At 42.2% G+C, this 26,209-nt stretch overlaps 4 protein-coding genes across 5 annotated transcripts; 3 read left to right on the plus strand and 1 right to left on the minus strand.

Annotated features, from left to right (window-relative positions):
- snx21 (sorting nexin family member 21) lies at nt 1-17,978 on the minus strand. 2 transcript variants are annotated; one of them, XM_062540973.1, is made up of 5 exons: nt 4,219-4,349; nt 4,027-4,125; nt 2,505-2,784; nt 2,073-2,230; nt 1-1,979 (listed from the first exon to the last, which is right to left on the minus strand). In XM_062540973.1, the coding sequence occupies exons 3-5, from the start codon at nt 2,767-2,769 to the stop codon at nt 1,152-1,154; spliced, it is 1,251 nt and encodes a 416-aa protein (XP_062396957.1). In that variant the 5' UTR covers nt 2,770-2,784; nt 4,027-4,125; nt 4,219-4,349; the 3' UTR covers nt 1-1,151. The 2 variants fall into 2 exon arrangements, with proteins under 2 accessions (XP_062396957.1, XP_062396958.1); XM_062540974.1 differs by lacking the exons at nt 4,027-4,125; nt 4,219-4,349 and adding an exon at nt 17,709-17,978.
- Nucleotides 4,431-9,044, plus strand: srsf6a (serine and arginine rich splicing factor 6a). The gene is made up of 6 exons (XM_062540975.1): nt 4,431-4,625; nt 5,450-5,628; nt 6,842-6,960; nt 7,106-7,308; nt 7,695-7,796; nt 8,115-9,044. The coding sequence occupies exons 1-6, from the start codon at nt 4,519-4,521 to the stop codon at nt 8,617-8,619; spliced, it is 1,215 nt and encodes a 404-aa protein (XP_062396959.1). The 5' UTR covers nt 4,431-4,518; the 3' UTR covers nt 8,620-9,044.
- On the plus strand, nt 9,379-19,882 carry l3mbtl1 (L3MBTL histone methyl-lysine binding protein 1). Its single transcript, XM_062540971.1, has 22 exons — nt 9,379-9,473; nt 10,261-10,419; nt 10,505-10,671; nt 10,904-11,030; nt 11,209-11,404; nt 11,597-11,729; nt 12,599-12,647; nt 12,856-12,947; nt 13,192-13,296; nt 13,409-13,544; nt 13,813-13,904; nt 14,590-14,741; nt 15,128-15,204; nt 15,301-15,386; nt 16,223-16,333; nt 16,729-16,867; nt 17,216-17,318; nt 17,715-17,909; nt 18,094-18,143; nt 18,361-18,518; nt 18,835-18,897; nt 18,985-19,882. The coding sequence occupies exons 2-22, from the start codon at nt 10,284-10,286 to the stop codon at nt 19,117-19,119; spliced, it is 2,502 nt and encodes an 833-aa protein (XP_062396955.1). The 5' UTR covers nt 9,379-9,473; nt 10,261-10,283; the 3' UTR covers nt 19,120-19,882.
- Nucleotides 19,883-20,188: 306 nt separating this feature from the next.
- Nucleotides 20,189-25,451, plus strand: sgk2a (serum/glucocorticoid regulated kinase 2a). The gene is made up of 13 exons (XM_062540976.1): nt 20,189-20,449; nt 21,162-21,223; nt 21,339-21,403; nt 21,592-21,649; nt 21,835-21,918; nt 22,589-22,720; nt 22,843-22,955; nt 23,063-23,099; nt 23,199-23,285; nt 23,587-23,682; nt 23,938-24,093; nt 24,192-24,281; nt 24,652-25,451. Exons 2-13 carry the CDS (start codon nt 21,206-21,208, stop codon nt 24,811-24,813), a joined length of 1,098 nt encoding a protein of 365 aa, XP_062396960.1. The 5' UTR covers nt 20,189-20,449; nt 21,162-21,205; the 3' UTR covers nt 24,814-25,451.
- The last annotated feature ends 758 nt before the right edge of the window (nt 25,452-26,209 follow it).

A 26,209-nucleotide genomic window follows, 5' to 3' on the forward strand; every position in this document is an offset into this window, starting at 1 on the left:
TTGCATTTTCAAAATATTTATTTCCTCAAAAAGTATCCTTAAGTCCCTTTTGCAAATCCATGCATTTCTACACAGTACTTCAGTTCTATACGAAAATATTCCATCCAAGTGTCTAGTATAAAATAATTAAGGGAGCAGCTAGCAATATATTTCCATTCACATCACAAATATGAGAGGTCTGTGCAAAGGCACTTTTAAAACAACTCTAGTGATCAGTTTTTAAAAAAATCTATCTGTTTAAGCAGACTTAACAGGACTCCTAAACAGAGTGGTAGTTTTATATTGAAAGGTCTGTGAAGAATTACACAAGAAAACATCTGTGTCCCACAGGCTAAGCTATACATTTGTGTCAGGAATAAAACTGTAACAAATATAACATGCTGTGTCTGTAAAATAAGCATGCTACAATATAGTGTGTCTTTAAAAAAAAAAAAAAAAAAGCTGAAATGTGCAAGTTAGTCACAACACCAAAACAACACAAAAACATTACCAAACAGCAAAGTAAAGACAAAACATAAGACTGACAAACACATATGTTTCACTATTAAAATTCAATAAATATGGGCCCTTTAAGTTTATATCACAGGTCATCAAAGTGAATTGCAGTAAATCGCAGTTTCATAGAATTGAATCAAGCAGACAGATTTTCACTACTATATAAAAAAAAATAAATGCCATCTATTCCTTAGGGGTCATGGGTTGGATTCATAGCACTTAGATACACATTTTTCTCTGGATCTGAATGTAACTGTTTACAATTGATTATATTCAAAGTGTGCTTTCTCACAAACAAACAAAATAACAGTTTGTAGGCTGACTTTATGACCTTGTATAATTCGACACAGCTATGCTAAATATATGATCTAGCTTTGTACTAGACAGCATTTATCAACCTGAGACCTATCACCTACATTTGACTGCACTTTACTTGCAAAATAGCATGAGCAATAAAAAAGCAGCCAGCATATCTAATAGTTGCAGTTGGCCAAAGCACTCAGGAAAAGGCCTCAGAGGTTTGCAGTCTACTCAGTACAAATCAGTCGCTGGAGTGTGTGAGGGTTAATGTCCTTGCAATAAAAGAGAGAAAAAAATGCACATTTAAAACCCACACCCTCACGGCAACCAAACAGTGTGCATCTTCAAGTAAATGATTAAGTGATATCATCTCCTTTGACTTTGGACTTGGTGTCCCCCTCGCTGTCTTCCAGCACTTCCTTGATCAGGTACTCCTTGAGGTTGGGCTGATTCCCCACGTCCACCCCCAGGTCCTGGATCTCCTGGAGCAGGGCCTCCCACTGACGCTTGTCCTTGGAGATCTTCCACGAGAGCCTGACGTTGTACTGCAGGAGGGGGATCAGGAGAGGGTGGAGCTGCAGCTGCTGCTGCTGCTGCTGCAGGGCCTCCTGGGAAGGGGCGATGTCCCTCAGGGCCCGGTCACAGTGCTCCTGAGCCTCCTCCAGCTGGTCCAGGTCCTGGAAGCAGCTCACAAGGGCACACAGGTTGAAGAGCCAGTGAACACCCTGTGGGCTGTTTTGTTGGTGTTGCTGCTGCTGGTGCTGCTGGTGGTGGTGGAGGTGCTGGTGTTGTTGCAGCATCTGTTGGCAGCCCAGTTTCTCCTGGAGCCTCAGCGCATTGAGTAAGGCACCCAGGGCATCCTGGTAGCGGCCCACACGCATCAGCATCTGCCCAGCCCTCAGGTCGCCCAGGTAGAAAAACTCCAGGAAGACAGGTGAGCGCCGCAGGCCAGCTAGGGAGTGCATATGGGACAGGTACTGCTCAAACGCCCGACTCCGCTTGGCGATGGTCTCGGCCGCAAAGTTCTTGCGCAGCTTCTTGCGTGGAAAACACAGGCCCTCCATTTCATCGCCGTGGCGACGGCGCAAGCGGCTGTGCAGACGCTCAAAGTCAGAGTAGCGCCGGGTGATGAGGCCTGGGGTCTTGTCAAATGACCCAGACTGAAGCACCTGAATGGTATAGAGCTGAGAAGAAGAGATGGTATTGAAGCAATGCTGGTCGGTCGTGATGGTCCATGACTTTTTCAAATGTTTTAAACCACTTCATAAGTGCCTTACCACATATTTGGAACTGCCCTCTTGGACCACACTGGCATCGGTCACTTCAAAAACAAGCCTCTCAGGCACGCTGCGTGTTTTCAAACTCCGCCAGCTCTCCTGCAGTTGACGCGTCAACATCGACGAGCCCTTTGGGGACAGACCCACGGGACTAGTTTCTGCAACCAACACAAACAGCTTTGACCAACACAGAATGGGCTTGCCCAAGAATGCGCATGAGTTGCTAAATCCTTCAGCAGAGGAGCACTCTATTAATGAATCATAAACTTCTATTTCCTGTCACTTACAGCTCAGGTTATATTAACATTTTGTATTAAAAGGTGTGGTTCTTGGGTATCAAATCTATACCCCTTGGCAATGATATCACCTCGCTCTACCAGTTCAGCAACAGGTATAAATCTAACATGACAACTGTACCTATCAAACAAATACCTGTGCTGCTGCAGGCATTATCCATGGACTCTCCCAGGAAATCGGAATCACTCTCAGGCCCTGAACCTTCTCCGGCATCCTCTCCAGACTCCTGAGCACCATCGCCTTCAAAGCAGAGGGTTCCTCCCAGCCTTGCGGAGATACAGTCCGTATCATCTTCAAGTTCGGAGCTCTCTGGGAAATCATCAATACCTTCTGTTTCAGATGGGATTTCTCCTTCTTTGAACAGTGTGCGTCGAAGTCTGTCCAACAGCTTGGAGGCCATCCCACCAACACTGCACTGTGAAAACAAATTTATCCCAACGGTCACAAAAATTGGGCTCACGAAAGTATTTCTTCGACCAATTAAAATACAGTTTTGACTTTCATTTAAGCTAACCATGGAACTCTGGCAGACTTATTTTGGCTCGCTCCATAATAGATCAACTGAAGAAACCAGAGTCCAAATACTACCAACACTGCAACTGACACCCTTTATCCTCGAAACCAGATAGGCTATGGAAACTGTGGCAGTCACCTGAGTCCGGAAAATGGTTTGTAAATATATAATGTAATGGAGTCAATAAGATTCTTCTTCTGATCAGAGATTCAATGTAGACTTCCCACCAAGCAGACATTCCATGCCATGCTCCGCTTCAAAACAAATTTGATGTGGCAGCACATAGATGCAACGGGTAAACAGTGACAGTGGAAACAGTAGAGTACAGTACAGTACAGTACAGTTCTGCACAATTAGTTAGGCCTTGTTATCTTAAAAACAATACAGTCTTCAGTCCAAAATAGCAACAGGAGGGCACGGGGTGATCGAGAATGTGGGATGTATGAACTACCTGATTATCCTGAAGTCCCCACAATGATCTGTTTAGCTTTGTGCTGTTCAGGTCTAAATTACACCACTTGACCAAATGTTGGACCTGCTATCTGAGGTCTTCTCATTGCCAGATATGTCCCACTGTTATGTCCCACTTGTTTTACAAGCAAACTTTACTGTAGTGTTTAAGGAGTGGATATGGTCATGGGAGATGACAGTGAAGAGGGCTGGACGCAGCCCCTGTGAGTGGGAGGAAATGTGTTCATCCTGGAATTCAGTAAATGACTGATACATGACATAAACCACAATTCCAAGTTTCAACATCTAGTTGGGAAAATGGCAATCTAACTGAGTAGTAGCTACACCCTACTTCAAATAGTAGCCTAGCTGTTCAGGCTACTGAAGTTATAGTTAACCCGTGAACATCAGCTAGCAGGCTAAAGTATTGTTAATAATAATACTTTGACCATTTAACAGATTTGCCTAACAAAGCATAATAGAAACAAATGACTATATAATATTTGTAGAAACCAAGAAAGGTTATTTTTAAACAACATGCATCAATGTAGATAAATTAGTAATCGTCCCCGGGATGACACTATAAAATAGTTGTTCACCACCTCATCCTCTTCCCAAGTTAGCTCGCCGTTCGAGTATGTAGCTACGGCTTTACTGAGTCCCACAACAAAAAATAATTTAGTGCGTACTTACTGGTATGGTGGTGGGTCACTCAGATGTTTCGTTTTCCATATTTAAATTATTCGATGGATTGTCTTGTTGACGCACAATTTGAAGTTGTATGGCAGATTCCTCAGTGGGAAATAGATGGGAGTTGTGTTACAGAAGGCGTGTTTTTTCTGACACCATTAGCTGGCCATGGATAAGCTTACAGGTCCAACTTACCTAAAAGTGGGCTTTCATCGTTTAACTCTACAATGTATCTCGATAGCTAACTACAGAGGCAAAGTCCAAATCTGATTCGCTATAATGTTGCCATGGATAGCTTTACAGTTAGAAAGAATACATGCAAGTTGCAAGCATTTCCAAGTAGCCAAAACTTAAGACATATCGCGATATTTAAATGACATCACGAATCACGTGCCTTGGGAACTTTGCATGCTTTGGAGCCAGCTAGCCTCTCTCGGACAACGAGGTGCTGCTGAGTAGGTACCTTTTCCAGACGTCTACAAACCGACCAGCAAAATGCCGCGGGTCTATATTGGACGTTTAAGTTATCATGTCCGCGAAAAGGACATTCAGAGATTTTTCAGTGGATATGGAAAGCTCCTAGAAATCGATCTAAAAAATGGGTGAGTTAATGATTGTGTCGAACTTAGTCATGGCAACCTAGTTAGCTAACCTAAGCTAACGGTAGGTTGCTGACTTAGCACTAGCAATTTAGTATCCAGATGTAGTTGGCAGTAATATCCCACTTGCCTTACGCTTCATATATCGGTATACACTGGCGGTGCTCGTAATAGTAGAAAACATTGCTGTACACCTACATTTGGTGGATAACTAGCAGTTGTTGTTGATTAGCTACTTGTGCCTTTGACGAAAAAGGGCACTTAATGTGTTCATGCAATGCAAGTTACTGTGAACCGGTCATGCACTTTAATGTGCTAGCTACACAAAGCTAATGTTAGCCACCATGAACCGCATGAGCGAAATGGCCGCTCTGGATACACTTATATAATGCCACCTGTAAGCAACGGACAGGAAACTAATTCTGCAGAAATGTTGTACTTCACGCGGTTGTAAGATAATTGCTTGTTGTCTTAACGGTTCTGGATATGCAGCTAAACATGTTGCGAAATGGCTACAATAAGTGAGATTGTTTTGTTCGCGTTATTGCAGACGGTCTATCGGCTAGCTAGCGTGCATGGCAGGCCTCAATCTCCCGCGCACGCAGATGTAGCTTGCTAACTCAAACCAAACATTATAGCTATCCAGGCTATTAGTTGGTGTTAGGGTCCAATCATCATGTTTTCGTAGTAGCTATGGTGTCATTCCGCTGTGACCTTGGCTAAAGCGGCTGCGTGTAATTCCGTCCATTGGACCAACAGTGCTGTGTCCATGTGTATACAATGTAACGTTGTTGACTAGTCTAATGTAGTTTTGCTCTTTCTTACAGGTACGGCTTTGTTGAGTTCGATGATAACCGCGATGCAGACGACGCGGTGTATGAACTCAATGGCAAGGAACTATGTGGAGAGCGTGTTGTTGTTGAACATGCTCGGGGACCCCGACGTGACCGAGATTCATACGGTGGGGGTTATGGGGGTGGCGGTGGCGGTGGCGGTGGCGGTCGCAGTAAGTGCTGTCTCCCTTTATTCATTAATACGGCACTCCTTTTTGTTTGATATTGTATTTATTTTGGGAGGTGGGTTTGAGAAGGTGGAAGAAGTTAACCGCGACTATCATATCTTGGCTTCGTTAATTCTGAAGTCATTTGATGGATGGCTGAACCTCTGGCCAGACTTTAAAATGCTCCCACAGGTCTTCACACGACTTTGTAAGCAGTTTATGATTTTTTTTATAGTATGGGTACTGTAAGGAGTGACTACTCTCCTTCAGCTTGTAGAGTCTGCTGCTTTTGTGTAGTTTGCTCACACAAAGTACATGATTCAGATATCCTGGATATTCAAACGTTTTTTTTTCCCACCGAACGGAACATGTGGAGGGTTGACAGTTTAGTTTGATAAGTTTAGCTTTATGTACCCATGCAATGTGTATTCAGTTTTATTTCAACATTAACAAAGTCCTTGATGTTTCAATTCAAAAGTGTCCAGTGGGGGCAGAGGCTGAGTCCGAGTCCCTTGAGGCTAAGATGACTGCCTGTCCCGCTTGGCCTTGGCTTTCACCTTTACTATGTGTGTGTGACCTTTGCCCCTTGACCCTTTGGCTGACCTTACCGGAAGCCAAGATGACAACAGCCTTTTGCCAATAGACCAGGGGTGATGGTGAGGATTCCCATTGGTTTTTGTGTTGAAAAGAATGAAAAGGCACAGCATTAGCAAAAAGTGTGTTGCAGCTGTCCTGTTACCTGCATGGAAGCGATTCCATTCACCTGTCAACTCTTTATCACTTAAGTGATCAGGCAAGGATTGGTGAGGGTTTGTTAAAGCAATCTAGGGCTCTAGGTTTCATATCACTGCGGAGTCTTGGAAAAAAGCCTCCTTGTTCTTCAGGATTAAAGGTGACACAATATGTAGCCTACTTGTGGTGTCAGACTATAGTTTGAAGACCACTTATTTAATGCCATTGCTATTGTCAAACACATTTTAGAATTATGAAATCAATCCATTAAAGGCTCTGAGATGACAATTTGACTCTTTGTAATTACATTTAAATCCTGACCCACATCCTCTCAAGTTGTAACATCTCTTCTTACAACTTTTTTTTTCTTTCCAGTGCTCGTGCCGTTTTTTTCTGCCCTCTACTTTTTTGTGGTGTGCTTAATTTTCGTTTTCTGATGTCTGTATTTTGTTGATTCTAACTTGTCTGTCTGTTTTATTGTTAAAAGGTAGTGGTTACAGTAGCCGAAGTCGCAGTGGCAGGGATAAGTACGGGCCACCCGTCCGTACGGAGTACAGGCTCATTGTAGAAAACCTGTCAAGCCGCTGCAGTTGGCAAGACCTTAAAGTAAGTAAGCTTTAGAGTTTCCATTCATGGCCTTGCGGTTTAATTTCTTTCAGTTGGTACAAGCTAGTGTATTTTCAGCCATTTATTTCAGCTAAGTCTAATTTTCAGCAAGCTGTTAATTGTTCCTTGTGTTTTATTCCTTTAGGACTTCATGCGACAGGCAGGAGAGGTGACCTATGCCGACGCACATAAGGAACGCACCAATGAGGGGGTTATCGAGTTTCGTTCTCAGTCCGACATGAGACGAGCACTGGACAAGCTCGATGGCACGGACATCAACGGGAGGAAAATCCGTCTGGTTGAGGACAAACCCCGCCGTCGCCGCTCGTACTCTGGCAGTCGCTCTAGGTAGGTTTCTGTAGCCGCTCGTACTCTGGCAGTCGCTCTAGGAGTAGGTGTCTGGAGTTGTTTTTGTTTTATTGTTTTCTTGAATACATTATGTTGAAGAAAAAATGCTATTTGCAGCAGTAGTAATGGTCTATGGGTTGCTGAGGGGCCGAAAAGTTTTGTCTGCTTTAAATAAAAAAAAAAAAAAGATTTTATGTTGGTAAGCAGGCACTATAGCTTTATGCATGAAGTTTGTAAGTGCTATAAATGTTTTTTGTTTGCTTTCAGTTCCATGCAAACACACATGGTCTGCAAATTCATGGTTTACAAATGTAATTATGTCCAGAAGACCACATTTCTTTTAAATGATAAAATCAATAACATTTCCATACTTTTTGGCCTTGCAGGTCTCGCAGCCGCCGTCGTTCTCGAAGCAGGAGCCGCAGGAGCAGCCGTTCCAGGAGCCGATCCAAGTCCCGCTCCAAATCGCGCTCCAAATCCCGCTCCAGGTGATGTAGCATGGATTAATGCTCAGACCAGGGATTCAGCTCTGTCCTGGACAAAGCTTTTCACCCCTTTTTAAATGTAATGTCAGGGATGATTCATTTTCAAAGCATCTCGACAGAAGTCCTCAGTTTTGACCAGTTGAAGTAACTGGTTAAGATCATCAAAGTAGATGGAATTCCTTTGTGACCTCTTATAAATGGATATCGTAAATAGGAATGGCAAAAGGAACGGCAAATTATAAGTTGAGATTCTATAGCAGGCATTAATGCATTGGTATGTTGCATGAGAGTCTAGTTTCCAACGTGTGTGTGTATCTCCAGGTCCCACTCCAGGAGGAGGCGCTCCCGCTCTCGGTCTGGACGCAACTCTCGTTCTAGATCAGGACGCCAGTCCCGCTCCAAGTCCGACACCCGGAAATCCAGCTCCCGCCCCAGGAAGTCTCGATCCAGGTCCCGCACCCGGAAATCCCGTAGCCGTTCTGCTAGTGGCAAGTCTCGCTCTCGCTCTGACAACAGGAAGTCGCGATCCAAAAGCCGCTCCAAGGTGAAGTCCGAGAGGGACTCCCGCAGTCGTTCCAATGAGAAGCCTGCCGTCAAGAAGTCCCGCAGCCGATCACCATCCCCTGTGAAAAACGGAAAGGAAGAAGATGCAAAGTCAGCCTCTAGGTCCCCGTCCCCTGTTGCCGAAAAGAGCATGTCGAAGTCTCCGGTGCGGCGATCAGCGTCCCGTTCAAAGTCCCGATCCCCTGCTCGCTCGAAGTCTCCTTCCCGCTCTCGATCCCGTTCTCACTCTCGTTCTCGCTCCAGATCTGCATCCCAAGATTAGAATCAAGAGCCTGCAGTCTTGCTTTGTCCACAATCTCTGTAGGGGTAAATTGAATTTGCTGACTCGTCCATGTGAGGGCTTGTCGGAGCATTTTTTGTTTTGTCCTGATTTCAGTATATTCGGTTGTGTCCAGGTGCATATGTACAGTCTTCGCTTTAACTGGTAATCTTAAATATTTTATCAAAGGCATGGCATTGATGAAATCAGCTCATGACTTTGTTGATTGGTGTATATGTTAGGATTCAGGTTCTCGGTATGGAACTTGCCACAGCAGTATATGCCAACCCCTGCAATATGATCACTGCCTCTGTCTTTTTTTTGTTTTGTTTTGATTTTCAGTTTTGATTGGTGTTGGCATGACGCTTGCTTCTTCAGAGGTATTTGATTGTAACATTGTCATTTTTTATTAAAATTTCTTACTATTATGTCTACTTGTCCTCATTTGTCTTTCCCTGTTAATGCTTCTTAGCCTCCTTTGACTAATGGTCAATTTATGAAAACCACATTACTGATCAGTGTTGAGTAATTAATATTACATAAAATAAATCCATGTGTTGTCTGAACAAAAATGTCCCGCGTGCGCACATTTTCTTAAGGTCATGCGTCTTTTTATACAAATGTCCATCTGCGCCCAGTTAAGCCTGAAGTGTCTGAGAATTAGGAGTACGGTGTATGTCTATTTGACTGTTGGATAGAACAAGCGCACGGCGCATGCGCACTGCAAAATTCTGAACCGCAGGACGAACCACTGGTAAGGGAAAATTGATCACTATCATACTACTAGCAACATTTAGTATTTGCCATGCACATTTTAATGCAAAAGGTGCAACACTACAAGACAGCTCGACTGTAGGGTAAGGTCTGCAGCTAATCGCTTTATGTTAATTTTATCCAATTTAACACTAAACCAGCAAGAGGGTGTAATTAGCCTCTTCGACAATTTTGTCTAAAAATATCATTTTTCTAATATTGTGTCACATGCAGTCTCTTATTTTAGAATGCAATAAGCCCTGCGATATGGTTGTGTTGACTAGGCACATTATTTAGCACGCTGGTCAGCGATGTCCATTCATTCAAAATCAAGTCAGGAAGCGTTACAAGGTAGCCAGTCTTGGATTTCAAGCTATTATGTGTTCGATTCAAAGTGCTTCTAAGATTAAGCCTCCCCGCCATTTTGCAGCAATTTTTCAGATTTTTACTCTGCTCCCCCAACCTCACTTGCTCCGTGCGATGACAAGAAAGGCTGTAGTGGAAAAGGTGTAGTATCACAAGTGTTGTAGTCTAATGGAACCCAGCGTCATCCTAGATTATTGGCTTCCATCAAATTCAAATTAGGTCGTTTGCTTAATGTTTTGTTTAACGTTTGAGAAATTTAGGGACATTCATTTAACTTGATACAGGGAGAAAATTAACAGAATATGGGGTTGTCACGAGGATGTACCTTGTGACATGGCATATGTTCAATATAAATCTCAGGGGTTTACTCACAGGAAAAGATGCAGTCATAATCTATGTCTTATTGTGTAACCACTTTGGCCACACAAGTGATGTAGGCTAAGCCTATTGATCTTAATTTTGAATTGGGAAACGTTTGTAAAACAGACAGTAGTTGTAACCCTTTGATTTTAACTTTATCTCAAGAGTGGCACAAGTGAACCTTTGTCATGAGTGCCAAAGTGGACCTGGAAGTCCTGCCCAAAGATGCAGATGCTGCCACAGACACCAGCAATGTCCGTTCTTCCAGTGACATCCTGCCACAAAAAGTACAACCGCACAGTAGCACAGCACTCATTCTGTCAGGTAAGTGTGTTATGTGTAAAGTGTAAATGGCTTGGCAGATTCGGATTTTAAAAACGAAAGGATAACCTTGTCTCTGGCCACCCAGCAGGGAAGGTGGACACACCTCAGAATGCTGTTGAGGTCACCAAAGCAAATGTGACCGTAGACCCAGGGACCACAGCACTGTCACCTCAAGTGGGTGGAACTTGTAGTATTGTGCATGTTCTCGAATGGAAAGAGGGCATGGCCATTCTCCCAGGCAGCAATCTCAAGGTAATCAGGCCAGCTTGCATGTCTGTTTCTTTTAGTGTCAAGAGGTCCTTGTCATCTTTGATGTTTGCTTGTCTGTTGTTCACTTTACTAGCTTAGATGGTGCATTGCTTTACTGGTTTAAATCTTCTGGATTTAAAACTGTTAAATCCAGAACCTCACAAGGAGTGAATCACTGTTTGAATATTGTATAGGCTATGAACATGGCGAGTAATACGGTCTAAACCCTTTGCAGTTTTGTGTGAGTGATACGGGAACGCTGGAGGTGATAAGTCAAGGGAAAATCGGTTGTGCCAATCCAGTTGTTGAGGGGCTATCTGCAAAGGTGACCGATGCAGAGAACAGGCAAGCTGAAAAAACTGGTAATCTTTGACTTCACATTATTTTAGTACCGACAGTCCTCAATTGAGTCTCAATGTCTGCATTGAGAGTACATTGTGTACATCAGTGATATACTGTATGTGTGCATTTCACTGTTTCACTGTTTTGTTTTTGACATTTTGTATTTTGGCTTTTAAATCCATGCATGTCAATTGACAGCAGATAGCACTGCCCTAAATGTTGTTGGTGGAGTCGGTGGAGTCGTTGGAGTTGGTGGAGCTCCTGTCAAAACAGAGCGGCCAGTGAAAACAAGCCCAGAGCCTAAGGAAGTGTCTGTCCAGTGCAAAACCAATGACCCCCCGGCACCCAAAAGGACCTACCCCGAAGAGTTACGGCGAGAGCCTCTGCCTGATAAGTAATTAGCACCTCTGCTGTTTCTCATGTTCACCAATTTCGTGAAAGAAGTTTTGTGATGCTCCTCTTATATGCTGTTTTTGGTGCTCCTGTTCTTTTATTGCTGTTTATGACATGAGGAAGGAGTGAAGAAGGAGTGTTGATTTATTGTTGCTTTTGTTGTTGTTGTTGTTGTTGTTTGTTTGTCTGTCAGACAGACAAGCGGAGAGAAGATTCCTGGGGGCCGAGTGATGACCCTTGACCCGGAGCTGCTAAAGCCAATGAAGAAGAGGAAGAGGAGGGACTACCTGAGTCCGTCAGAAGAAGAGTCGGAAATGGACACTATGGTAGGACATTCATGGTACTGAAACGTGATGTGTAAATTCACCTGAGGAAGGTCTATGACCGAAACGTTGTAAATAAATGTAAGCATGCGTAATGGACAGTGTGCGGGATTCTCTTTCACAAGTTTAACTGGGTAACCTATTCCGACACACCTGTCCCTACCAAAGAGGTGTGCAAAAGCGTTTTGCAAACTGACACAGAGACAGATATCTACACACAAGAGTGAGAAAGTCCTAACTTCCCACAGTTAGACCTGTGTATGAAGTTTAATTTTTGGGGAGCACAAACTGCAGTCTGTGGTCGTCTGTCTTGGTTCCTGTATTTATGACGCTTACTTGTGTCAGATACCTTTTTTCCACTTTGGTTGGATGTGCACACTAGCTCTTGATTCTTTAAGATTCTTACACCTGCCATGGCACATTTTTCTAGGTTTCTCATGCTAGCTTTAATCATTCTCCACACTTCTGCTGGCAAGTTTTGGAAGGAACTGGAATTGAAAAAAGAGTTTCCTGTAAATCACTGCTTAGAAGTTTAATGATGTAAGTCGATAGGGCTGTCTGTTTGCAAATTGTTCCTACCCAAGCCTGGAGACATCCAGCTTTTACCAGTACTCACCATTTGAGTAATTATTGTTGAAATGTGTTGAAATAGTAGCAAACCAGTGGGCTCACATCCAAATACGGTAATATGATAACCTTTGGTGAGGCAGTATAGTAAGCCAATTCCAAATGTAGTCATGTTTAAGTGAACATGTTCAGTACAGTGCTTTTAAAATGGAAGAGTTTCACATGGATGTACAAGATATAAAGATATAAAATCAAACATGTGTCTTTGATGGCTTGATTTAAAAGGTTCTTTGTTATATTCACAGGAGGAGAAAAGTGAAGACTCAAAGACCGAGAGCCGACAGAACAGATCAGGTTGGCATTTAAAAGTCACTTTGTGATATTTACATGTTCCTGCACAGGTCACTCACATTGGACAAAGTGTTTATTGACTGTATGCTATATAAAAAATTGGATTGAAAGTTATGACATTTTATATATGCGCATTAAAATAACAGGGACATTGATTTTCTTTAAGCTGAAAAAAGTATTAATCATAACTAAATGTCTTTATGTATTGGAGGTCAAGCCGACGGAAAGCTTGAGTCCTGGTCTTGGGGTCAGTATCTGGATGAACAGAAGACAGTGGCGGCTCCAGCCCAACTCTTTCAAGAGGTATGGCGGGCCATCATTTAAATAATAATAGATAAATAATTGTAAAAGACATATATATGCTCTACTTGTCTGCAATGCAGAGTGTTTTAATTTAACTGTCAAAATGGTCTTACTTAAACATGAGTGAGCAAGGAAGATGGGTAAATTACAGTGTACATTTTGATGTTGTTGCTCAGTTGGCGTCTGAATTTGGATGCCACTTTGAGCTGAAGTTCCTCATTATGTGTTTTTGTTTGTGTTTTAGTCTCACAGAGTTCCACAGTGCAAGAACAACTTCCGCCAAGGCATGAAGTTGGAGGGAATTGACCCTCAGCATCCGTCCATGTATTTTGTTCTGACAGTGGCCGAGGTAGATACTAACAGCGACTTAAAGTAGCATAAGATTAGCAGCATGTTATCGTTTAGCCTCCTGCTTTTGAATATGGTGTGTTATATCACAGTGTTGGGTTTTTGCTGTGCAGGTGTGTGGCTATAGATTACGGCTCCATTTTGATGGGTACTCGGACTGCCACGACTTCTGGGTCAACGCCAACTGTCCAGACATTCACCCGGCAGGCTGGTGTGAAAGCACAGGTCACAAACTTTACACACCCAAAGGTGAGAGGTTATTTCACTGACCATAGCAAATATTCTCTAATAGCTTTCTTTAACTCGTCAACATAGATAGATAGATAGATAGATAGATAGATAGATAGATAGATAGATACTTTATTGATCCCCAAGGGGAAATTCAAGATATAGGGCATTATTCATACAGTGATATAATACACTGGCGTACGTACCCCCTCATACTCCATCTGTTGCATTTTAATATGGCGTGTCAGTGTGCAGTATTGATTCACATTAATCTGTGTTGATGTTGCAGGGTGCAAGGAGGAAGAGTTTTCATGGTCCAGCTATTTGAGGCTCACAAAAGCACAAGCCGCCCCCAAAGAGCTCTTTGCAAGCGCTGGTCGGGTAAGTCTGCTAAGTATAAATATGAAATGGCCTAGTTCACACGGCATGTGAGCTAGTGTTGTTAAAGGAGTTCTGCAATGGAACACCTGGAATCCAATAAAAAAAAACAAAGCTCTGTCCTCTCTTCTATCCTGCCCTTTTTCAAGCATGGTTTTACTGATTTGGACATTGATCATGTTGGATAAATGTATGTGCTGAAGAACTAATTGAATGGAAATGAACACCACATTCTAATTATAGTCACAACAGTGATAGCCATAGGTTCTATCTACACATTTGTAGTAAAGCTTGCTTTCTCTATTGTTAAATGTATAGTAAGATACATGTTAGTTTGATGCTTAAGTATAAACTTGTGCATTGGAACAGCATACACGGTATGAATAGGAATACCGGAAAACTGTCTTTCACTCATGTCTACAGAATTGCATCATCATTTTGTCGGTCTGAAGGCATTTGTACCTTTGATAAGGAAAACTGTCAGCTCCACTTTTTGAAGACTGAACTAGGAAAGCAAGCCAACAGTGATTATGGTGCAAATGATTACAGTGTTACAGTGCTTAGATATATTTTGGATGATTGTGGAGTGTGGTTTTGATGTATTATTCTAACTTGGGGTCAAGCGTGATGTTGTTATGGTTCAATATACTGCATTCTAAGTATTTATTCTTTATTTGTTTTTCATCAGACTGATATGGAGTGTGGTTTCGAGGTTGGTATGAAGCTGGAGGCTGTGGACCGCATGAACCCCTCTCTCATCTGTGTCGCCACGGTGACTGATGTGGTGGATGATCGCTTCCTTGTTCATTTTGACAACTGGGACGACACCTATGACTACTGGTCAGTTTAAAGGCACCCTTAACAGTTTGTTGACCTTAACATAACTTTCCAAAATCATTTTGATGGCACATAACCTCAGAACATAATGAACAGCACTTCTTCTATAGAGCCCCCCCCCCCCGAAATCGAAACACAAAAGAGCTGCTATGCTACAGGAATTCTGCTGTTGATGCAGTCCCTCTACATTATAGCGTTATTTTCATACTTTGTTGCTAAAGACACATTTAGTTTGTTTATGATTCCGCTTCTGAACTAGAGGGGGACCCCGAGAGCAAATTTTGTTCAGGGTGCCTTTAATAGACTGTACTTCAAAAAAAATAATTTTATCGCCATTTTTGTCTGGCAAAGCACAAATGTAATTGGATGATTCATAATTTCCCCCTCAGGTGTGATGCCACAAGCCCATACATCCATCCAATAGGCTGGTGCCAGGAGAGAGGCTTGCCCCTTACTCCACCACAAGGTGAGAGCCCGCCAGTCCCTGTGTGGACTAATACGTGTTTTTATTCATCAGTGGCAGTTTTAACTCAGTCTGACTTTGCGTTATGTGTTGTTTAAGACTACCCCGACCCTGGCAGGTTCGCTTGGGAACGGTACCTTGAGGAGACAGGCTCCACTGCGGTTCCGGCGGAGAACTTCAAAGTGGTCTGTACCCAACCTCACCCTTTCATCTCTAACCTGTCAGCCAGGTACCATCACACCGGTGTGTTTAGAATGTTGTAGACTTTAACTTTCGGAGGAATATCTGGCTCCTTGACTGTCATTTCTCTTTCAAGCTATACCATTGAAATATCTCAGTCCTGGCATTCAAATTCGGTTTGTATATATATACACTGTGTTTCTGTAGTTCAGCTGGAAGTTAGCAACACAAAGTGTCACAGGTTTGATGACCCAGAGAACTGGGTATGTAAATATGTGTTTGCGCAAAAATATGTTTACATACAAGTCTAAGCTGCTAACCAAAAAAAAAGTGAGTTGCTTTGAAAAAACAGTTTTACGAAATATGCAGATTTTGTTTGTGTCTTAAACTAAGTAAAAGTAGTGTCTGTTGTAGTCTTAAGTGTTGTCTTAAATGTGGTGTGGTGTCTCTGTCCCTGTTCGCCATGCGGCTCATGTAGATTTTGTTGTAGTGTTAAATGTGGTGTGTCGTGTCCCCACTGTGTCTGTCCAAGTGAGTGGCGTGTGTGGATTCTGTTGTAGTCTTAAACAAACACTGCAACTTCTTTTAAACGTTTTATGGGAAGCTTATCTGCCGTCTACCCCAGAGTAAGATAGGATACACCTTAGGATACTTTTATCTTTCTATCAATGCATGCAATTTCCCAATCTGAAACCATTGCCTAGCTTAGCATAATTCACTGGAAGTGGATTAAACCAGTTAGTCTATAGCGTCATCCTAGCTATAGGCTAACCCTATTCCGGCGTTTTCAAAAAAGTTGTCATGTTCCTACAAGTTTGGTGTCCCCTCTGTGTCTGTCCAGCGAGCGGCTCATGGCTTCCAGGCCCAGATGAAGTTGGAGGCAGTGGACAAACGAAGCCCCGCCCTCATCAGAGTCGCCACGGTACAGGAAGTGGAGACTCACAGAATAAAGGTCTGCCCTCTACAATCCGTGCTTTTAGTTGATTAGCACAGTTTTAGTAAGATTTGTAGTATAATTATTGATTTATTAGTAAGATAATTATTGATTTATAAGTAAGATTTATTAGCATCATTATTGCTAGGAAATTGAGGCAGCGGTTTCTCACCTGTATATATTCCTAATGGACAAAGCAGACATTATTTTAGTCATTTTAAGTCTGTACATTTGTCTGATTTCTTTGTTTGAGCATGGACACTACAGATGATTTATGTTACAGTCAGTCATCTTTATGAAACTGGATAGTATGAGCACCTTGCAGTGATGCAAAAATTGAACGTTCTCTTTTTTTTTTTATTTATATATGTTTAGCAAAGTAATGTTTAACTTCCTGGCCCTGGCATGTTCAGATTCACTTCGATGGCTGGAGTCATGTGTACGACGAGTGGGTGGACTCGGACAACCCTGACATCCATCCGGCGGGCTGGTGCGAAGGCACAGGGCATCCCTTAAAGGCACCACCATGCCAGTCCAGCAGCCAACAACCTGGTAACAGCATCGGCCACACCATCACCTCTCTCTCAATGCCTCTGTTTTATACTGTTATTGTGGCGTAGTATCACAGTAGTGTAGTGTACTATTATGAACCTTTTCATAACTAATCTTTATATTGCAATATTTTGCAGTTATTTTTACTTCTATCACCTTTTATGAACCAAACATTGTCAATGCTAAATTGGGGTGGTTTTCACTGAAGGATATGCTGTGTGCTGTGTGTGACTTTTTGATTACAACGCTGAAAATAATAGTGATGTGTCCAATTCCGTTTGCTGTATGTGGTCTTGCATTTTTGTTCTTTTTGCTGCTGTGTTTCTGAACGTGTGTCTGTGGTGTTAGGTGCTCTAGAAGTGCCGCCAGTAGGGCAGTCCAACTTCTCCCCGCTGCCCTACAAAGCTATCAGCCACTCGCGAAACACCTCCAAGTACAGCTTCCACCACAGGTTAGCGCCGTAGCACCACCCTGGAGCACTCCTTGCACGCATACACCGCACTCATGCACCGCACTCATGCACCGTTTTAGGCGCGCTCCTTTGGCCGTCAGTTGAGTACAGAACACCTTCGCAGTGTGGTAATTAAGCACAGTCATACGCATGACACATTTGGTATTGATATGGTTAGACCAAGAAACAGCCAAAATAATATGTTTTTTTGTTCATTTGTATCTCTGGCTCAATGTATCTTCTGTTGCCTCATGTTTACGTCCCTTCTAGGCAGACAAAACTTACTGGTCAAATAGAAATGCACCATAAATCCAAATTTGAGATGGATATGAATGATTTTGGGCTTAACTGTAGGTGTCATGTGGAATACATAAAATTGTCCACTCTTACCTACAGGAAGTGTCCAACGCCTGGGTGTGATGGCTCTGGTCACGTGACTGGCCGGTTCACAGCACACCACTGCCTGTCCGGATGTCCGCTGGCTGAAAGGAATCAGGGCCGACTCAAAACCGAGCTGTCCGACACCGAGGGGTCTAAGCGGAACATTCTGGTCTTCGGTCAGCGCTCCAGAAAATCACGCTACCATGGCAGGTGACAGTGACACCACTGTTTTTCAGTCAGACGCTGTGCTGTGCACGCCGTGCAAAACACTCAACTCTCACAAATTTTTGACTTAGCTCAGCGCTGAAAGAGGACCTATTTTTGTTTTTTTGTTTTGCCTGGCTGCGTTGATAAGTTGTGACCACATCCTTTTTCTTTGTGCATGCGTTATCAGGATTGGGCGTCCCCCGAAGTATAGAAAGAACCAGCAGAGGAACTATCAGAGTGAGCAAAGTATTTTTTTATTGTTTTTTGAGTCCATGTGCTCAATTTCATGCATTTAGAAATTCATGCTGTACCATCTGATGACTCATATGAAACCTTGGTGAAATTATTTATTTATGTCTGTGTTTTGTCTCTGTACCTGTGTGTGCGTGCGTGCGTGCGTGCGTGCGTGCGTGCGTGCGTGCATGCGTGCGTGCGTGTGTGTGCTGTGCAGCAGCTGTGACAACCGAGGGTGTGTACCCCTCCCTCTTCATGTCGGCCTTGTCTGCACACCAGGACCGCACTCTGTCCCTCTGCTGGGAGCAACACTGCAAGCTGCTGCCCGGAGTGGCCGGCATCCACGCCAGTCAGGTGGCCAGCTGGAGCGTGGAGGAGGTGAGATGCTGGACTGGTCACTATATTTGGGGCCCTCTGCAGATCTCCGCACCATCATGTAGCTTTGGGAGTGAGAGCGTTGTCATTGTATCAAGAAACTATACAGGATCGAGGAAGAGCAACAGTTTAGCCAACATTTGTATTCATCTCTAACTGTGGTACTTTTATGTAGTTTGAGTTGTTTCACCTTGGCATGACCTTGGTGATGATTTCCATTGTTAATTTGTTTAGATACTGGAGGCATTTTAAAACAGAGAATTGTGTTTTGTATAACATTCATTTAAATACATGTTGTGTGTTTTAAAACTTTTTTCAGGTTTTCGGCTTTGTACATAATCTAACAGGGTGTGAGGAGCAAGCTCGTCTGTTCAAAGATGAGGTGAGAGGATTTCTTGTATAACTCATTTCTTTTGATATCGTTCTTGTCCTATCACCCTAACTAAGAGTTAATTTATTTTTCTTCTAGTGTATCGACGGAGAAGCGTTTCTACTACTGAATCAAACTGACATTGTCAAGATCATGAGCATCAAACTGGGCCCTGCCCTGAAGATCTACAACGCCATTTTAATGTTCAAGAGTACTGACGAAGGACTCAAGTGATTGTTCTTGGCATTCTGATCAATGTGATATATTTTCATTATGTGCCAATTCATTCTCAAGTCATTTCCCATAACTCATTTGGTATTTCCCTCAAGTCCCCTCAGAGAGAGAATCATTTTATGTCATACATGTTTTCAAGAGGCTCTGCTGTAAAAAAAAAAAAAAAAAAACATGCTGCCAACTTTAAGTACCGTATTGATTCAATAATGTGAAATGTTAATAATGCAATTTCACGTTGAGAGGAGAGGGAAACAACCGACTTTAAGATGTGTCTGTACAGCAGCGTGAATATATTTAGTGATGCACTTTACATTTTCATCCACTGGGTGGAGCATATACGCATCCCGAGGCAACTGAAGCAAATTCCAAGTCCCGCAAGGTTAGTTTTAATAAATCTAGCTGTTATTAGTATGTCTGCCATATTTCAAACTGTTTTTATCGACGTCTGGTTTTCGATAATGGTTGGAAAGCACTTAGGCATATTAGGTCAAATAAACGGTTTGGTATTTGGGAATATTTTTGGTTTGAGAGCAAAACCAACTTTTGATGTTGTAAATTTGTTTATAGGACCAAATTCTCTCTCTGTTGGAGATATTTTGTCCCGATGCTATTCTTGGTTAAAATGTCATTCAATACATCAACTTCAAGAAATCAATAAATGTTAAATGTCAATTTATTGTGCATGCCATCTTTGAATGGAGGTTCTTTTTTCCCGAATTCATAACTGGGTTGCTAAACAAAATATTAAAACTTGTAGCAATTATGTATAGCTTGTTTGCTCATTTGTGCAGTAGACCCATTATCAACGAAAGACTAAATGTGTCATATCAGCAGCCCTCCCTATGGTGGTCTCAGATAACCAAGTCGGCAAGTCGGGATAGAACGCCATTCCTAGAAGTGTTACCCTTCTTGGTGCTGTAGACAAGGTTGATTCTTGGAAGATGTCGGCTGTTTCCAGCGATTAAGTTGAATTGGTTAGTGAAATGAACTGAAGTTACGATTTCATAAGCAGGCAGTTATTTGGTGCCAGAACAGAAAGACGCTCGTGCGCCGCACACACTTTCACGCCTCCACCTTCGTCCATAAGCGGGGCTAGGCTGAGGTCGACAACTTTCAGGTCTTGCTAATGATTGACTAAGTTGTTGTGGACGGGACAGGTTTCGTGGTGTGTGTGTGTGTGTGTGTGACGTGACCTTCAACACACAGTGAAATGTAATGATGCAGTGTAGACAGCCTCTCTGCAATGCGAGTGCGAAGTTCTTCCTCCAGCTGTAGAGTAGCCAAGGCTAACTGACTTTTACCTTTCTCTGTGAGTCGTTAACTGCGACAGGTAAGTTATTTCATTCAAATTTTCCATTTTCATAGCCACCGCGCAAAATGTAGCCGTGCGTAATTCCAATTGCGTACCGCGTGCCACGTCTTGTAGAATTGTATTAGTTTTTCCCCTTTAAAGTAACTTTGGAGAGTCCATACTGTCAGGGTATATCAGTAGGCTAAGTTGCATTAAATCAGTCATCAGTTAACAGCTTAAAGAGGTCGTATTGTTTGATTTGTGGTAGCCTATCAAATGAAAAAGTGCATTTTAAGCGCAAGGCTTGGGCAGATTTCAGGGCACAGTCTTTTAGGCGTTGTGACGTGTTGTATTCTGGTGTAAATACCAGAATGTTGACATGACTTGAACTGCATCACGATGATTTGGTGAAACCTTTAATGTTGTGGTTTCTGCCTATTTTTCCTCTCTAAATCAATAAAACTAAAAACTGAGGCAGGTGAAATAGGGACTGTATGGGGCTAGCGGACCGCCTGTCACAATTGAAGAACAAAATGACAATCATGGCTGCTTGTAGATTTGATCAGTTTACATCAACACAATGTTAAACTAAATATGTTCACTGATATGAAGTCTCGATTTGCCGAAATTTCGTCTTTGAAATGTACGTTTTATGTTACACACCAGAATATCCAGTTTAAGGATAATCGTACCTCAGCAGATTTCTATCGATGCAGTAAAAAGTCCTAACATGTGTCATGTTTCATCATAGCTCCTATGTAAGTCTTGTCTGCACAACTGGAATGGACCAAAATCATGGCACACTGTAATCAAGTAAGTTGTTTAACTGTACACCAACAAGTATCCCATGCATCAGATATGGGGAGTTGCTGTTGCCAGAACTGTATGAATGTTTTTGCCAACATCTTACTGTACATTTGTTCTTCAGCTTGCACCACCATCACCGCCACCATCACCAAGCGATGTCAATCTAGGGGCTTCAGCCAATCCCCAGTGAGTAATTGTTCCTAACACCTTAATCAAGCATATAGAACCTCCATAACGCAATGAGAGATATACCTCTGACATGTGAAATATTAAACCATACTTGAAAAGGCATTGACTGAATTAATTTGTACTATCTTATCATTGTTTCATTAAAAGGACATTTTGCTGAAATCTTCATGTCTTTGTACTTTCAGCGCTAAGCCTACTGACTTTGATTTCCTTGCTGTTATTGGAAAAGGGACATTCGGAAAGGTAAAGGAGTCTGCACAGCCTCTCATTTTCAAAGGGCTGCACCTACGGCTCTCAGAAATTATTAACCTTAAATGGAAGTTTGTTGAGGTTTCACTGAAATGACTACAAAAGGCTTGAATGAACTCATTGGACAGATCTGGTTAAGTATCTGGACTCATGCACATTTTCTGTCAAATTAATTTCAGGTCCTGCTTGCCAAACTGAAATCAGATGGAACGTTTTATGCAGTGAAGGTTTTGCAGAAGAGAGTCATTCTGAAGAAAAAAGAGGTGTGCACTGAACCAAATCACGGTCACTTGTTATTAATTTGCATACAAATAATGTATTTACAAGCCATGTTGCCAGTTTATCAGTTCACTCTTCACTTTCGTCTGCTCTTGAGATACAATCTAATCTAATCTTATGTTCCTCTGTTGCTCTTTGAACCGAGACAATCCTTTTTTACAGCTTCTGCCCCACACAGCTTCTGCCGTGCCCTAAACACATGTTGAATATGTACAACTAAAATGACACTGTCAACATTTTATCCAGGGCATATTGATTTGATTCTTTTTTTTTCTTTTTTTAAAATGAATGTTGCCACCCAATTTGTAAGCAGGAAAATCATAAACAGATTTGATTATGCTCACTGATTTGATTACACCACAGATTTCATTATTAGATTTGACGATATCAGATTAGATTATAGTACCATTTCAATGTTTCGCGCACTATTAATGTCAACAAAGATGGATAGTCGGGGAAGCTGTGGCTTCGTTTCTGTGGACACGACTTGTCTGAAAAAAGTCTTAGTCAGATGTCCGTTCGCATTTCTCTCTGCTACCTTCAGCAAACAGTAGCATTGTGTCGGTGGTCTCCTTGTCTCGTGGCTGGTGACTGGCCGCTCTCCACATTCTGCGCCTTGTCCGCTGCCTCAATGCTGCTTTTGTCCTTTTGCAGCAAAAGAATATTATGGCCGAGAGGAATGTGTTGCTGAAGAGTCTGAAGCACCCCTTCCTGGTCGGGCTACACTACTCCTTCCAGACACCAGAGAAGCTTTACTTTGTCCTCGACTATGTCAACGGAGGAGAGGTACAGCCAATGATTAGTAGAGCCATCTTGTGTTCTTACAATTTGTTTTTACTTGAATGACAAGTTGTTACCTGGTCAGTACTTGTAATGGTGGCAATCATATGCTTCTTTCCGTTTTCCAGCTTTTCTTCCACCTGCAAAGAGAGCGGTGTTTCTCTGAGCCACGAGCTCGCTTTTACGCTGCAGAGTTAGCGAGTGCCATTGGTTACCTGCATTCTCTCAATATTGTGTACAGGTTGGTAATCGCCGTGTGTCCAAGACTGATGATGGATTTTAGTCATTCATATCTGGTACTATGTTTATAGCTCATTTCATTAAAATAAACTTATTTTCTTCAAAAAGGGATCTAAAACCAGAAAACATTTTGTTAGACTCTCAGGTAAGGACATCTCAATTGATATGTAGGCTACTCATTTGAGGCATTCTGTGGAAAACTGCAGTATCTGTATTCACTGTTTGTGATTGTGGTTTGTTCCAGGGCCATGTAGTTCTCACTGACTTTGGTTTGTGTAAAGAAGGACTTGAACCAGAGGCCACTACAACTACATTTTGTGGTACCCCAGAGGTGAGAATTCAAACACATCTAGGAGGAGGATTTTCTCTCAACATATACTAACAGCATTAACTTTCAAGAGAACTCTCCATCATGAACCATGAAGGTCTTCACTTGTTCAATGTTCCCTCAATCCATGACAGCTCAGTGAGTTTCAGCGACCTTGTGATGTCAATGATTAGTGTGCTGACTTAAGTAGTATCCATAGAGATAGATCTCATCCATAAGCCCAGTAAAGCCAGGAGGTTGTGAGCACAGTAGAACAGTGCTTGTGTGTGTCTCCTGATGTCTCCGTGCTGCCCACGTTCCACAGTACCTTGCCCCTGAGATGCTGAGGAAGGAGCCCTATGACCGCACCGTGGACTGGTGGTGCCTCGGAACTGTGCTTTATGAAATGCTGTACAGCCTGGTGAGTAGAACAACAACAATTTGGCCACCAATGTGCTCCAAGGCGACCTGGAGCTATGGTGAACGGGGCGTTTTTTCAGGCCTGGTATTCCATGGAAGCTGAGGTTGTCTTCGTCAGCTCTTTAAATATTGACTCTATGCATGATACCAGTGTCACAACCAGGCTAGATACATTAACCATGTGGGTAGCAGTGTACTTGGTTAGAAGCAATATTAGCTCTTTGATTGTGATGCCATTTTCACACATCCATCACAGCCTCCTTTCTACAGCCGGGATGTGGCGGAGATGTACGATGGTATTCTGCACAGGCCCCTACGTCTGCCGCCGGGGAAGTCCGATGCTGTCTGCCACCTCCTTCTGGGGCTTCTTCAGAAAGACCAGCATCAACGCATAGGGGCTTCTTCTGATTTTGTGAGTGGTTTCTTTTTCTTTTCTTTTTTTTTTTCAAAACTAGCATATGATATGCATGTATGTGTGTGTATGTCACAATTTGATTCATTGTTTTTCAGGTGGAGATAAGAAACCATGTTTTTTTCTCCCCCATCAACTGGGATGACCTCTATCACAAAAGAATCACTCCTCCATTTAAGCCAAATGTGGTAGGTGTGGCACTTGAACAGTGTGCTCGCTCTTGCTGTTCTTCTCTTAACCCATTGGAGAGTACAATCAGTTCTTTAGGGTTGATGAATTGTTTATCGCAAGAATGTAACCACAATGCCGTTAACTGAATTGGAGACGTAATAATGAACTAAAGTGACTGATATTCATATAGCATATTGTTACGTCCTCAGATGTAATAATAATACACAATGGTCATTCAGTGCTCTACATGATTTTATGCATCAGACTCTTGATCAATCAATGATGACAATAAGAAATACATAATAGCGCTATCAGAGTAAATTCTAGACCTCCACTCAATTAAGTGAAGAGAAAGAAAAAAACATCACTCCTGTTGTGTTTCCACAGAAAGGTCCAGCTGATATACAGAACATCGATCCAGAGTTCACCCGGGAGATGGTACCCAATTCGGTGGGCCGTACTCCAGATCTTGCCTCTAGTTTTGCCACCGGCAGTTCCAATGCTTTTAATGGCTTCTCCTATGTCTCTGGTGAGGACAGCTTTCTCTGAGGGTGTTCATCTCAGAACCACTCATCCACCTGGGCTGTGACATAATGCTGCACAAGAACCGAGTAACACTAAAAGCGCTTTTCATTAAACTTCACATTTGTGGACATCTAGGAAAAGGGCATGAATATAAAAGCTGTTAATTACAAATAGTATGTGTGCGTCTGTCGGCAGGAATAGGGTTACCATAGAAACTAGTGATTCAGCTTATTAGTGCATAGAATTGTGTTCTTGTGTCACAAAGCAATTCGGGGTTGGCATGATGAAAGAGCTATTCCTTTCATATGACTTTCCCGTAAAATATTGAAACCTGAACTGGTTTTATACAAATTTTGTTTAAGCAAACTCAGGACACTGTGTAGCCTTATGTGAGCATGTGAAGAATTTATATTTTGTCACTTGGTAAACACTGTTTGAACCACATGCTTAGAGTGCAATATTTGTAAACTGTGTTGTTGTAAGTATGGCCCATACTCTGTCAGACTGCTTTGCAAATAGTGACCAAATTAATTTTCTGCACACAAAAACACAATAGTCACTGTTGTGTTCAACGATGGTGGCTGACTTCTAAAAGTGTATATAAGAATCTTGTATTAAACTGTTTATTAATGTTTAACAACCATTGCATTTACAATAAGTGACTGTTATTTGACTAATATTTGACTATTTCATTTTCGGGTAGGAATTATGTTTTACCTGGACTTTGTACATAATAGCCTTGCATTTTATAGCAATCTCGACAAAAACACTGGCAGGGATCTGTACTGATCGCTGTTGACGGAGAGTGCCCTGTCATACACTACTCTTGAGTGCCAACAAGCTGAATGTGTTCATCCATGAAGACAGATCTTTCATGAGTGAATGCTTTCAACAACAAAAGGAAAATCAAACAAAAGACAGCTGACTTTGTTTTTGATAAGCGATCCAAACACAGAAATTACTCCATCATGCCTCACTGACAAATCCATTGCCATTCCTGAGGATTGGCATATACAGTATTAGAGTAATAGAAATGTTCAGTAGATTGCATTAAATTAAAAAACCTAATTTTGTTACTTGACTAGACACAATATTAGCTCTTTGATTGTGATTTCATTTTGATAACACGGTTTTGTGAGCAAAATCTCATTTGTCTTGCTATCCATCTACGTGTGCACTCAAAACCCTCCAGTGTTCCTGAACAGTGCCAGCTCTATGGGAAGCACTGGCTGATGGAGCTGCACTCTGATATCTTTGGTCAGATCAAGCACTGTGCTTTACTAAAATCATTGGCACAATAGACTCAGTTCAGAGTCAGATGAAACCCATTTCAAATTATTTTCTTTTGGTTATCAAATCCAGGAAATGCCTACACTGGCATGCATAGAATTCAATCTGGGGTTGCAACGATGTCTGTCTA

Source organism: Sardina pilchardus, chromosome 7, assembly GCF_963854185.1.
Source record: "Sardina pilchardus chromosome 7, fSarPil1.1, whole genome shotgun sequence".
In the NCBI taxonomy this organism is placed as follows: domain Eukaryota; kingdom Metazoa; phylum Chordata; class Actinopteri; order Clupeiformes; family Clupeidae; genus Sardina; species Sardina pilchardus.

Bases quoted from the DNA above. Each gene is read 5' to 3' on its own strand.
- snx21 (XM_062540974.1), bottom strand. From the start codon at position 2,769: ATGGCCTCCAAGCTGTTGGACAGACTTCGACGCACACTGTTCAAAGAA. The intron at 2,231-2,504 runs GTATTTGTTTGA...TGTTGGTTGCAG, and splicing joins TAATGCCTGCAGCAGCACAG to AAACTAGTCCCGTGGGTCTG. The intron at 1,980-2,072 runs GTAAGGCACTTA...TCTTCTTCTCAG, and splicing joins AGGGCAGTTCCAAATATGTG to CTCTATACCATTCAGGTGCT.
- srsf6a (XM_062540975.1), top strand. From the start codon at position 4,519: ATGCCGCGGGTCTATATTGGACGTTTAAGTTATCATGTCCGCGAAAAG. The intron at 4,626-5,449 runs GTGAGTTAATGA...TCTTTCTTACAG, and splicing joins GAAATCGATCTAAAAAATGG to GTACGGCTTTGTTGAGTTCG. The intron at 6,961-7,105 runs GTAAGTAAGCTT...TTATTCCTTTAG, and splicing joins GCAGTTGGCAAGACCTTAAA to GACTTCATGCGACAGGCAGG.
- l3mbtl1 (XM_062540971.1), top strand. From the start codon at position 10,284: ATGAGTGCCAAAGTGGACCTGGAAGTCCTGCCCAAAGATGCAGATGCT. The intron at 11,031-11,208 runs GTAATCTTTGAC...GTCAATTGACAG, and splicing joins CAGGCAAGCTGAAAAAACTG to CAGATAGCACTGCCCTAAAT. The intron at 16,868-17,215 runs GTAACAGCATCG...CTGTGGTGTTAG, and splicing joins GTCCAGCAGCCAACAACCTG to GTGCTCTAGAAGTGCCGCCA.
- sgk2a (XM_062540976.1), top strand. The intron at 21,404-21,591 runs GTGAGTAATTGT...TTGTACTTTCAG, and splicing joins GGGGCTTCAGCCAATCCCCA to CGCTAAGCCTACTGACTTTG. The intron at 21,919-22,588 runs GTGTGCACTGAA...GTCCTTTTGCAG, and splicing joins TCATTCTGAAGAAAAAAGAG to CAAAAGAATATTATGGCCGA.